Source organism: Erinaceus europaeus, chromosome 15, assembly GCF_950295315.1.
Source record: "Erinaceus europaeus chromosome 15, mEriEur2.1, whole genome shotgun sequence".
In the NCBI taxonomy this organism is placed as follows: domain Eukaryota; kingdom Metazoa; phylum Chordata; class Mammalia; order Eulipotyphla; family Erinaceidae; genus Erinaceus; species Erinaceus europaeus.
The window spans coordinates 36,352,214-36,365,922 of NC_080176.1; the positions used below are offsets into that span (position 1 = coordinate 36,352,214).

General features: G+C 38.2%; 1 protein-coding gene across 8 annotated transcripts in view; it reads left to right on the plus strand.

Annotated features, from left to right (window-relative positions):
* Positions 1–13,709, plus strand: part of RBBP8 (RB binding protein 8, endonuclease) — a 132,776-nt gene that overhangs the window by 62,802 nt on the left and 56,265 nt on the right. For all 8 annotated transcript variants that reach the window (XM_060173577.1, XM_060173575.1, XM_060173582.1 and 5 more), the window contains exons 5-6: positions 6,260–6,372; positions 12,320–12,386. In XM_060173577.1, coding sequence (XP_060029560.1) covers positions 6,260–6,372; positions 12,320–12,386 — 180 coding nt within the window. The remainder of the gene's footprint in view (positions 1–6,259; positions 6,373–12,319; positions 12,387–13,709) is intronic.

The following is a 13,709-nucleotide window of genomic DNA, read 5'->3' on the forward strand; positions in this document are numbered from 1 at the left end:
GTCATTTGGCGCCGTGGAGAGGAGAGAGGGGTGGTCCAGGGCGAAGAGGGAACACAAATCTTTATTTGTGCTGGCACCTCAGAGTTGGGTGCAAGAGAAACAGGTTGGGCCACATGGAGGTAGCGAAAATGGCCGCCTCACACAGTAACCTTTTCTGTGTCTAAACACCAAAGTGAAACGCCAGCAAGAGAGGTGAAGCACCAGCAAAAGAGGTGAAGCGCCAGCAAGAGAGGTGAAGTGCTGGCAAGAGAGGTGAAGTGCTGGCAAGAGAGGTGAAGCACTGGCAAGAGAGGTGAAGCACCGGCAAGAGAGGTGAAGCACAGGCAAGAGAGAGAGGTGCGGAAGAAGAAGGGCTTTTATAGGAGCAGCTTTCATGAGAATGGGAAGGGGGAGGAGTAACCATAGCACTCCAGGATAGGATAATAACTCTCGTGAGAATGGGAGGGGGAAGGAGTAACCAAAGCACTCCAAATATCGCGGGGAAATAGACAATGCCCTGAGGGCACAACATGGCGGAACAGGCACTCTGAGAATGTCCCAATTCTCGCGGGAACTAACAGTAGCCTGAGGGGACAACATGGCAGATGTGACTGCATCTGCGCAATTTCCCAGCAAGCTAACAGGGATATAATTCCACATCTTTCCTACCACCAGAGTTCTATGTCCCCATTCCCCCCATTGGAAACTACAGTAGTTCTCCCAAGATCACAGATAATGCATTTGACTATTATTTCTATATCTATTTTTTTCCCTATGGTCCTGCCTTCTTTTCCTTTCTAAATCATATACTACTTTTTTTTTAGGTTTTTTTTTTTAATTAGAGATATAATATTGATTTACAAAACTACATGATAACAGAGGTACAACTCCTCACCATTCCCACTACCAGAATTCTGTATCCCCATTCCCTTCATTGCAAGCTACAGCAATTCTCCCAAGGTTTCAGATACAGGTCTACTATTATTTCTACAACTATCTGTCTATATTTGTATATATTTGGCCTTTTTTTAAATGTGTAAGTCCCATCTTCTCTTCCAAGTCACACATCAACCTTTTATTATATCCTTCCCTCTTTCCTCCTCTCCCTCTCTAGTTCTTGATGGAATTAGAGTTCAGAGGCCTCTGATCATCTTCCCCCTATCATTTTCACCTGTACAGAGAGTATAGACCAAAAGTTCTTTTTGGGGTGCAGAAGGTGAGAATTCTGGCTTCTGTAACTTCTTCTCTGCATGACATGGGCGTTGGCAGGTTAGTTCATACCTACAGCCTATTTCTCTCTCCCTCTCTGCCTCTCTCCCTGTCATTCTCTCCCTCTTTCCTAGTGGGGTAGGGCTCTGAAGCACTGAGGTTCCAGGACATATTGGTGAGGTCATCTGCCCAGGGAAGTCAGGATGGAATCATCATGATAGCATCTGTAGCTTGGTGGCTGAAAGACAGCAAGATACAAAGTGGGACAAAATGATTAATTAACAGGAAACAAAAAGTAGAAGTAGAGCAGATAAGAATAGAAATCTTAGGATAGAAAGAAGCTAGGAGGGCGGAGGGTAGATAGCATAATGGTTATGCAAACAGACTCTCATGCCTGAGACTCCAATGTCCCAGGTTCAATCCCCCGCACCACCACAAGCCAGAACTGAACAGTGTTCTGGTAAAAATAAAAATAATAATAATAAAATTGTTTTTTAAAAAAAGGACTATGCACAAGGCCTCAGATTCAAGCCCCCAGCCACCACATGGGAGCAATTTCACAGAGGATGTCATAAAATTGTTCTCTGTCTCTTAAAAAAAGAAAGAAAGAAAGAAAGAAAGAAGCTAGGAAGTCCATTCTAGGCATGTTCATGGGGCCCACGACTATTGTAGTTTTGCTAGCCTTTGATAGCTAACATGGAATTGAACAAAAATATTGTCTGAGAAGATGGTGTCAGAATAGAGAAAGGGGCTAGAAAGTTAGGGATTAGGGAGAGAGTAGCTCCCATTCTTGAAAAAAGTCTGAATAAAATTAACTATTTATCTCATCCACCTGATCCCAGGGCTTGCCCCTCATCTCTCTCTCTCTCTCTTCGTCTTCTCTCTCTCTCTCTCTGTTTCTCTCTCTCTCTGCTTCTCTCTCTCTGTTTCTCTCTCTCTCTTTTTCTCTCTCTCTCTGTCAATATAAGAGCCTGTGTAACCTTTCAGCCCCTATTGGTCTGAGCTTGCAGGAACATTGCAGGCTGCACTCACTTCAGGACCAGTCTTACTTAACTGGCAGGGCAGTCCCCACAATTGCTGCTTTATGGAGTCACACGTAGCACTTCTAAGTGTCCTTCCTCCCCCAAACTCCCCTCCACCCCTTCTCTCTCCAGGTTCTGATGTTTAGAACCCTATGGTCATTTTCCCTAATTTAGTTTCTCCTCCTTGGGAGTATGGATCAAAATTCTTTACAGGGTGTAGAAGGTGGAAGGTCTGGCTTCTGTAACTGCCTCTCTGCTGGACATAGGTATTAGCAGGTCTATCCACATCCCCAGCCTGTCTCTCTTTCCCTAGTGGGATAGGGCTGTGGAGAGGTGAGGTTCTGGGACACATTGTTGAGGTTGTGTACCCCAGGGAATTTAGGATAGAATCATAGTAGCATGTGCAACTTAGTTGCTGAAAGGCAGTAAGTTATAAAGCAGGAAAAATAGTTTAATAAATAGGAACCAAAAAGTAGGAATAGAGCAGATAGGAATAGGGGTTTTAGGGTGAAAAGAAGCTAGGAAGTCTATTTTAGTTATATTCCAAGTGGCCCATGAGTTTTGTAATTTTTGCTTGAGCTTAATAGCTAACATGGAGGTGGTCTAAAAACGTCTGGGAAAATGGTTATCAGAGTTGAGAACAGGCCTAGGAAGCATTGGCCTACTGGAAACATTCTAAGTAGGATGCCCTCTGATATCTTAATGACATATCAGACTTGATTTCTTGGAAACAATGTGTTTAATTTTCATCACAAATAAATTGCTACAATGACATGTAAATAACTCATTAAAATAGGTGTTGGCTAAATAGCTTACTTGGATAGTGTACTGCGTTGCCATGTGAACAACCCAGATTTAAGCCCAGCTCCCACCAAATTGAAGGAAGCTTTAGTGCTGTGGCCTCTTTCATTGTCTGCCTCTCTACCTTCTTGTCTCTATATTAAAGAAAAATAAATCTCTTAGTGACATTTAACTCCTCTAGTGCTTTTTAATACCTATCAAATGTCAAGTGTTCTTTGACTTCTGTTATCTACCACATCTGTCATTTACCACAGTTCCATTATTTGAATGTATATCGCATGGACCCTAAGTTATTCATTTAAGAAAACCTTAAAAGATAAACGTTAAGGTGAAATACCAAATTTTAAGTAAATAAATCTTAGTTTCTTTTAACAGTTAACAGTGCCTTCATTTTGAAATAGTTTTGATTTTTGGTCTTACTTCATTTGGAATTCTAAAGGTATAAATTGGCTTTACTAATAGTAAATAGCTTTAGAAATGCTTGAAAGTCTAAAAATGTTAAGTGGTGAAAGAAGAAAGATAAAGTATCTGTGTTTTCCTAAGAGCCTTAATCTTCAAGAGGATTTTATACAAAGTCAACTAGACTAAATTATTATCACCTTAAAATGCTGTAATGTACAGTTTTGGCTCATTTTATATTTCCCTTTTTTGAACTATTGTTCAAGTAATGTACATTATAAAGTTTTATATTGTGTGCCTGCTTTGTGATGTTCAGAACCCAGGTTTGAGCCAGGCTACCACCACACCAGAGCAGCTTCTGGTTGTGGTATCTTTCTCTTCTCCTTTGTCTCTGATTCTCTCTTTATATCTGAAAGAAGTCAACTCAAAGTGGTGAAGATTTAATGATGACAAATTAATAAGTACAGTTGTATAGTTGTAATGAAAACAGTATATCCAGTTCCACTCTCCGACCCCTCTCTCATTTTTAGTTCTCCAAAGTTATACATGATGTATGTTCACTTTATACTTGATTTATCAATTCAAGAAAATGCCCATTTACTTTTTGTTTTGATAGGGAATCTATTTGCTCCTTTTGCTCACCTGTTTTTGAATTGTCATTATTACAGTTCTCTTTTACTTTGGAACTTTAGTGCATATATTTATGTAAAAACATTACTTCACATATTTTTTACAAGAACTAATTAGACAGTGTCTTCCACCCCCAAAAATTGTTATTTTGTGTCATCTGAATTATTTTTTCCACAATTAATTGGTTTTTCTTTCATGTTATTGATTTACTTCATATAACAATTGCCCTTTGGTAATCAGCATTTAAGAATATGAGGCTGGGGAGTCTGGTAGTGCAGCAGGTTAAGCGCAAGTGGCGCAAAGCACAAGGACCAGCATAAGGATCTTGGTTTGAGCATCAGCTCCCCACCTACAGGGGAGTCACTTCACAAGCGACTATGTATTTTCTCTTCCCTTCTCTGTCTTCCTCTCCTCTTTCTATTTCTCTCTGTCCTATCCAACAGCAATGACATCAATAATAACAATAATAACTACAACAATAAAACAAGGGCAACAAAAGGAAATAAATTTTTTTAAAGAAGAATATGAGGCTGTATTGAGTTTTCTGCATAGTTGGCATGATGCTCTCTGCTTTAAGCTTATATCTGTCTTAGCCCAGCCTGTCTTCCTCCTTCCCTCAGGAGTTTTTCTATGAATAGGAAGGTTGACTGGGGACTTAGTATATCTGGGGAGTTTTACTTTTCATTAAGAAAATAGAGACTGGTGATGTGACTCAGTGGTGAATATGCAGGACTTTCATTCTTCAGGCCCAGAGTTCTATCACCAGAATTCACAAACTAAATAAAATAATAAAATTTAGACTGCACCCCTAAAGCATATTTCCTTAAGTGTTAATATTATCTCACTAGAAAGTGTAAAAAGAAAAACAAAAGGGAGGAACTATCATTTGTCTTAGCAGGTCCTCCTTAGGTAAGACTTCACAGTAGGGTACTGGCACTCAGCTGTGGTTCTATTTTTATAATTTTGAAATGTTCTGTCAATATCCTTTTCCGTGTATTTGATGGTTTCTGATCTCATGTCCATGTCTTTGATCCCTTTGAAGTTGACTTTTTTCATATTGACATGTGGTGGTCTTATTTCAGTCATCTTCATGTTTCAATTCAATTTTACCAGGCTCCTTTCTCCACTTAATGTTTTGGGATCCCCAATGGTCTACATCTTTAGGTCTTTCCTATAAAACTGATCAGACTTCCTAGAAAAGTCTTTTTAGTTCAAAGTGTAGTAGGACTGGCAACTAGTATTCTGTTTGGCCAACTAAGTAAATGACAAGAATCTGAGAATTGGTTGCATTAACAAACTTAACTGAACCTGCTGCTGTCTCCCAAACTCTATCTTCTATAGATACTGAAGTTCAGTTATCTGATGGGAATGGAGGAGGTAGCACTTAACTGCACTGAAACTTGGAGAATATCTTACTATGATGACTTCATGAAACATGCTTTAAGTCAGTTACTCCTGGTTTCAGTAGTGCACCTTCTGGGACTACGGTGTAGTTCAGATTGTTTCTAGGCACTGCAATCCAATAGAATTTTCTATGAAAATAGAAATCTAGTCAGTCCAATATGATAGTGACTGTACACATACAGGCATGTTAATGCTGCTGAGGAACATTAATTAATTTATTAATTAATTTAACTAATTGAAGTAACTACATGGACTGTGGGTATCATTTTGGACAACTCAATTCTAGATTTTCTCTACTGCTGGCTTAAGAGTTGGCATTTGAATAAATTTTTTGACAATGAGCCTTGCCTTCGACATTTACCACCTTGCCATGATGCCATGATGTCCGTAGGTAATTTGCTCTGATGTTCTGTTCTTTGATAAACTAAGTGTACATTGCGGTGATTCAGCATTAGAAAACATTGTGTGGGAACTGCCTGTAGTGCACCCAGTAAAGCACACACCCATGCCTTGCCTGCAGAGGGAAGCTTCATAAGTGGTGGAGCAGCTCTGCTGTTGTTTCTCTTCCTCTCCCTGTCTCCCTATTTCTAAGAAAGGGGGTGGGGGGAGGGGCAGACCACCAGGACTGGTGGAGTTTTCCAGACAAACCCCAGCAATAACCTTGATGGCAACAAAAATGAAAACATTGCCTTCATCTAGTTAGTTAATGTATTCATCATCCCTCAGGTCTTTACTTATTTGCTTGTTAATTTTTTTGATTTATTGACAGAATCAGTTAAGTTCCACTCTAAAAATATATTGTTTCTGTTTAATAGACTGAGAGCAGGATTATGTGATCGCTGTGCAGTAACTGAAGAACATATGCGGAAAAAACAGCAAGAGTTTGAAAATGTCCGGCAGCAGAATCTTAAACTTATCACAGAGCTTAGTGAGTTTCCTTTCTCCATTATTAAATATTTAAAAAATACTGTACCATTGTTAAACACCTGTTAGTAAGTTGGTTGCAGTCAACTGGGCTGTTTAACATTTTTCCTTTTAGGGGAAAGTATTTTTAAGTAGCTTTTCCCATCTTTATAGATTGAATGTTGTGTTTATTTTAATAAGGAAAGAACAGGGTACAAAAAAGGTGCAGATACGGTCTTTATCGCTTGTAAAGTGTCACCAGCTATAAAACAAGAAGCAAATTTTTTTGGACATGTCCATATTTGTTTCTTTGACTTTGCCTATAACCTATCTCTGACCATTTGGTAAAGTCAAATATAAAGCAGACTGGACTTGTTAATAGTAGTGGTGGTGTATAAGATTTTGGTGAGTATGGAACTTTTGCCTTTTTGAGTCTTTTTTTTTTTTTAAATAGCCTTTGTAACTTTATTCTTCTGTACTGAATTCTGGAAGCATTGGTGGCTATTCTACCTTTACTTATAGATTTTTTGCTTACAGATAGACTACTTTGAATGCCTAGTTTACATGCCAAGTTAATCATAAAAGAAGCAAATATACTTTGTCATTTATTTTTTTAAATATTTTATTTATTTATTATTGAGAGGGATAGGAGAGAGAGAAAGAACCAAACATCACTCAGGTGCATGTGCTGCCAGGGATTGAACTCAGGACCTCATGTTAGAGACCAACGTTTTATCCACTGCGCCACCTCCCGGACCACAAATATACTTGATTCTGCAGAGTGAACAAGCAAAGTACCTTGTCAATGCTAGTGTCAGAGAGCAACACTGCTACTCTTCAGACTCCTTCCTAACTTCAGACTCCTTCCTAACATCATAGATAACAGATAGATAAATGATAACCCTTTGAGAGTTAAAAATCTTTAATATGGGACAACTAGAAATACCAAAGGAGATTACCTGGGACCACAAGGCAGGACTAGAACGACTTCAGGAACCCACCAAAACACCAGTGAATGCAAACACCTGTGGCTCATGAGAGATTGAGTGGGAGTTGAGCCACCACTTCCACTCTGTTACCAACAAAAAGTCTGCTGAAGAGAAGAGAGGACTCTTCTAAGACTCACCAAATGCAACTGTGAGTCTCCATTGCTACCGCCCTCTGAGGCAGGAGCAGCAGGGAGGAGGTCCTGTGCTGACATCTGGGAACAGAGAACTGACCAGGAAATTGAGGAGGAGATATACACCTTGGTGGCCTAGCAGTGGGGCTGTATAGTGGGAGCCTTTCCACATTGTTCTCCTGTTGAGAACATGGTGAATAATTACCACAGAACCTACAGACTATAAATGGGACTTGTTTAGAAACTCACAGGGCCCAGTAGTGCTGCCTGGCTTGGCAGAGAAGCTGAATTGAACCTGGAGCTTTGGATCCTTGGGGTGTGAGAGTCTCTCTGCATAACCACTGTGCTATCTCTCCCCCACCTGGCTTTATCTCTTGGTCAGGAGTGAGGGATTAAGCTAAGAAGCCTACTTATACTTAAAAAGTCCTCAGGCTCCCATAGCCTACAAGGAAGAAAAAGAACAAAAGAGCCACTGTGCTCCAACAGCTACTGTGCTCCAACTCAGGGATTGAAATAATATTGAAACAACTGTTAATTTCCACAACTGTGAACTCTTTAAGTACCTTACTTAGACACAAGTCAATCAATTCAAGAGTGATCAGTACTTTGAAAAGTACTGAGAGAGAGACCTCATAACATACTATATAAAATGGTTAAACCAACAAAAAGAAATATTGGAGAAATGAACCAGGACAAGAGTCCAGCTAAAAGCCCTCCAAAAGTTGGACCACAAAATACTGAGGTCAACATCTAAATGCTTGCTAAGGAAATAGTCAAAGGAGTGAGTAAAGAGCAACAAAAACAATAAAATATGTAGGAATAAGCTGAACCAAAGAAGTGAAAGGCTTGTATACTGAAAATTATGAGTCACTACTCAAGGAAATAGGAAAAGACATAAAGAAGTGAAAAGATATTCCATGTTCCTGGGCTGGAAAAATTAACATCATTAAAATGAATATACTACCCAGAGTCATATATAAATTTAATGCTATCCTCATCAAGATCCCAACCACATTTTTTAGGAGAATAGAACAAATGCTATAAATGTTTATCGAGATCCAGAAAAGACCTAGAATTGCCAAAACAATCTTGAGAAGAAAGAACAGAACTGGAGGCATCACACTCCCAGATATCAAGTTGTATTCTAGGGCCGTTGTAATCAAAACTGCTTGGTACTGGAACATGAATAGACACACTGACCAGTGGAATAGAATTGAGAGACCAGGGAGTCAGGTGGTGGCACAGCAGGTTAAGTGCACATGGTGCAAAGCACAAGGACTGGCATAAGAATCCAGGTTAAAGCCCCTGGTTCCCCACCTGCAGGGAGTTGCTTCACAAGTGGTGAAGCAGGTCTACAGGTGTCTTTCTCTCCTCTTCTCTGTTTTCCCCTCTCCTCTCCATTTCTCTCTGTCCTATCCAACAACGTTGACATCAGTAACTACAACAATAAAACAAGGGCAACAAAAGGGAATAAATAAATAAATATTAAAGAAAAAAAAAAGGAAATGAGAGCCCAGAAGTAAGTCCCCACACCTATAGACATCTAATCTTTGACAAAGGTGCCCAGACTATTAAAAGGGGAAAGGTGAGTCTCTTGAAAAAATGTTGGAAAAAACAGGTTGAAACATGTAGAAGAATGAAACTGAACCACTATATTTCACCGAACACTAAAGTAAATTTCAAATGGATCAAGGACTTGGATGTTAGACCAGAAACTATCAGATACTTACAGGAAAATGTTGGCAGAACTGTTTCCCGCATAAACTTTAAAGACATCTTCAATGATGATCCAATTACAAAGAAGACTAAGGCAAGCATAAACCTACGGAACTACATCAAATTAAATGGCTTCTTTGCAGCAAAAGAAACCACTACCCAAACCAAGAGACCCCTCACAGAATGGGAGAAAATCTTTACATGCCATACATCAGACAAGAATTTAATAACCAAAATATATAAAGAGCTTGCCAAACTCAACAACAAAAAAGCAAATAACTCCATCCAAAAATGGGGAGAGAACATGGACAGAATATTCACAACAAGAGATCCAAAAGGCCAAGAAACACATGAAAAAATGCTCCAAGTCTTTGAGTGTCAGAGAACTGCAAATAAAGACAACAATGAGATATCACTTCACTCCTGTGAGAATGTCATACATCAGAAAAGGTAGCAGCAACAAATTCTGGAGAGGGTGTGGGATCAAAGGGACCCTCCTTCACTGCTGGTGGGAATGTCAATTGGTCCAACCCCTGTGGAGTGCAGTCTGGAGAACTCTCATATGGCTAGAAATGGACCTACCCTATGACCCTGCAATTCCTCTCCTGGGGATATATCCTAAGGAACTCAACACACCCATCCAAAAAGATTTATGTACACCTATGTTCATAGCAGCACAGTTTGTAATAGCCAAAACCTGGAAGCAACCCAGGTGTCCAACAGCAGATGAGTGACTGAGCAAATTGTGGTATATATACACAAGGGAATACTACTCAGTTATAAAAAATGGTGACTTCACCATTTTCAGCCCATCTTGGATGGAGCTTGAAGAAATCATGTTAAATGAAATAAGTCAGAAACAGAAGGATGAATATGGGATGATCTCACTCTCAGGCAGAAGATGAAAAAGATCAGAAGAGAACACACAAGTAGAACCTGAACTGGAGTTGGCGTATTGCACCAAAGTAAAAGAGTTTGTGGTTGGTGGGGTCGTTGAAGAGTACTGGTACCAAAAGGATAACAGCGGACCTAGTGGGGTTTGTATTATTATGTGGAAAACAGAAATGTTATGCATGTACAAAGTATTGTATTTACTGTCGAATGTAAAACATTAATCCCCCAATTAAGAAATTTAAAGAAATCTTTAATATGCAGTTGACTATAAAATGCTCAGGTTAATTAAAATAATACTTAAATAAAAGATAATATATAAAAAGGTACACATGGAACCTTACAAATAAGCTATTATATAAAGAATTCCTTGGGCAAAATTATGTATCTATTTGTCTTTTTTTTTTTTTTTTTATGGCAGTCTACTGCAATCCTTTGTTTAAAAAGTAGTTCACCATACTGGGGATAAGACTGTACAAACGTTGCATTTGTGAGGCTCTGGGTTCGATTCTGATACTGCTTTAGTAGTTGCTCTTCTGCCTATTCTTATTTCATGTGCATTGCCCACATTAGTCCACATCTGCATTATTTTAGTCATTGTTTGATTTGTCATTGTTTTTTTTTTTCTTCTCAATTTGCTGCATACTTTCTGCTAAAAACTATCACATATATCTGTCAAATTTTTAAGATTTCCAAACCTGGTTTTGAAGGTTTCCTATCCTTTAGTATATTCAATCTTTCTTTTGAATTTTGTTCCAATCCTTTGGAAAAAATATCACCTATAGACCTCAGATGACCTCTCTTTGATGGATCCTTTCCAAGTCATCCCAAGAAAGGTTATCAAAGTAACTTATTTTATTTATTTATTATTGTATAGAAACAGAGAGAAATTGAGAGGGAAGGAGGAGATAAAGAGAAAGAAAGAGACAGAGACACCTGCAACCCTGCTTTACCACTTGTGAAGATTTCCCCCTGCTGGTGGGGACCAGTGGTTTGAACCTGGATCCTTCCACACTCTAATGTGTGTGGTTAACCTGGCCCCAGTAACTTATTTTTTTATCTTACCTCTCTTTAGACTACATTGTCCACGTCTTAAGTTTTTATATCCCCTCAGTTTAGTATCCTTATATACAATAAACTGTAATGTGTGTGTGTGTGTGTGTGTGTTCAATTAAAAAGATGTGTGGTCCAGGAGGTGGCGGGGTGGATAAAGCTTTGGACTCTCAAGTATCAGGTCCTGAGTTTGATCCCCAGCAGCACATGTACCAAAGTGATATCTGGTTCTTTCTCTTTTCTCATTAATAAATAAAGGAAAAAGAAAAAATGAGGAATTTAAATTTAAAATAAGGAATTTAAATAAAAAAGATGCATTCAGGTTTGTAAAGTACTAAATATTAATAATTTTTAAAAACATAATTAATGTCTTTTTTAAAAGTTATTTGTATTTTTGTGGCTTGATATCTTGGTTACACTCTTTGGTAAGCCACATGCTTAACCAGTTAAACCATATTCAGTTAATAGTTAATATGAACTTTTTGCTGTATACCATGGAAATTTGAGTCCCAAATTGGATTTCTGCTTTATAAGTTAAACATGAATATTTGAAATTTTAACTGAATTAAATCTAAATAAATAGCTACTATTGTGTTGTCAGAACAGTCATATTTTTCTATGCAAAAATGTGTCATAACTTTTCTGACAACCTGACATTTCAGTAGATTTGTTTGGACTACTAATATCATGAATGAAGCATAGACTAGGACAGAGGGGAAAAATTTTGACTTAAGTGTGCTAATGCTATAAAAATTACAGTGTTATTGCTTATATTACTCTTATGATTGAATTATTAAAAATAAATTATTCTCATTAAAATGGTATTTGAGATTAATGGGATAGAAGAACCAGATGGAATGCTTCTTGTCCACAGTGTGCATATTTGGACTCTACTCCCCAGTAAATGATGAACTCCTTCTTGTTTACCCTCATCCATTACAGAAAAGGATCAGTTAATCAGTTACATTTAACTGGCACAACATGAGATGCATTTACACTTCCTAGCAACACATTTGTGCAGTAGCTTTGACCTGATATGACTTCAAAATTGAAACTATAATTTCTCCAGTTGTTTAAATTATTGAAATATCTTGCTGTACGTGTTTATATACTTATAATATATACTTATAATATGTGTTTCTTTTTCACATTATACTTATAATATGTGTTTCTTTTTCACATTATGTTTAAGTGAATGAAAAGAATTTTCTTCAGGAAGAAAATAAAAAGCTTTCTGAACAGCTGCAGCAGAAAATTGAGTGAGTACTTTTTCTAAATTACACTATAATATTGAATATCTTCCCTTAACTTTGTTCAATTAATTCTAGCATGCAAACTGTAAAAATGTACTAAGAGTTTTAAGTGGGGGGCCTGATATTGGCTCACAGTAGAATGCTCTTTACCATGTTCAAGGACCTGGTTTCAAACTACCAGTATCCAACTACAGGGGAATCTTCACTAGTGGTGGAGTAATGCAGCAGGTATCCCCTTTCTGCTTCTCACTTTCTTTTTTTTTTTTTTAAAGTTAGAAATGGTGGAATCATGCAGACCCTAAGCTCCAGTGATAACCATGGTGATAAAAAGAGTACAACGTAGCTATCTAGAAAAAGGAAATAAAAAGAGTCTGCTAGGAGCAATGAAGTCATAGAAGCATAAAGCCACTCTGAATCCCTGGTGACAGGGAATAGATAGATAAGACAGGCAGATAGACAGATATATATACACACATACATATAAAAGATTAATTTATTAATGAGAAAGTAAGGTTGGGGGCAGGAGTAGGACCAGGAAGAGGAGAGAAAACAAAAGAGTATCTCAGCAGTCAGGTGGTGGTGCACCTAGTTAAGCACACATATCACTATGCCCAAGGACCTGGGATCGAGCCCCAACTCTCCACCTATAGGGGGAACACTTAAAGAGCAATGAAGCACGTCTGCAGGTATCTTTCCCTGTTACCATCTCCCCTTCCTCACCTCAATTTCTCATTATCTTGTCAAATAAAAAAATAGAAAGAAAAAAAGGAGGGAATAGCTGCTGGGAGCAGTGGATTGGTAGTGCCCACACCGATCCCCGGTGATAAAACTTAGTGGCAAAATTCAAAAAGAAATAAAGATATAAAACCAGAATATCACTCTGCCTTACGTGTTTCTTGGGATTGAACTCAAGATCTCTTGCTTGAGGATCCAGTGCTTTATCCACTGCACTCATTTCCAGGTATTTGTTACAGATTTTGCAACTTGAGAAATAGGTCATCTGGGAGAGGGCTGGATTTCTATGCCTGAAGCTCCCAATTCAAGAACTTCCTCATCACCACATGTATTCATGAATGGTGCTCTGACACAGAGTGGTACTCTGGCTCCTTTCCTGTCTCTACCTCTCATATAAATAAACCTTTTTTCAAAGTTACAGATTTCATTATTAATGATAAAATATACTATTAAATACAATAAAGTATAAAAAAATATATACTATTGAATACAATAAAGGGTATAAAGAAAAATGACATTTTTGTTCATGTTTTGAAGTCTACTCCAGGAGTGTAAAAAGCATCTTTTAGGCTAGTATATGAGTACATAGAGAAA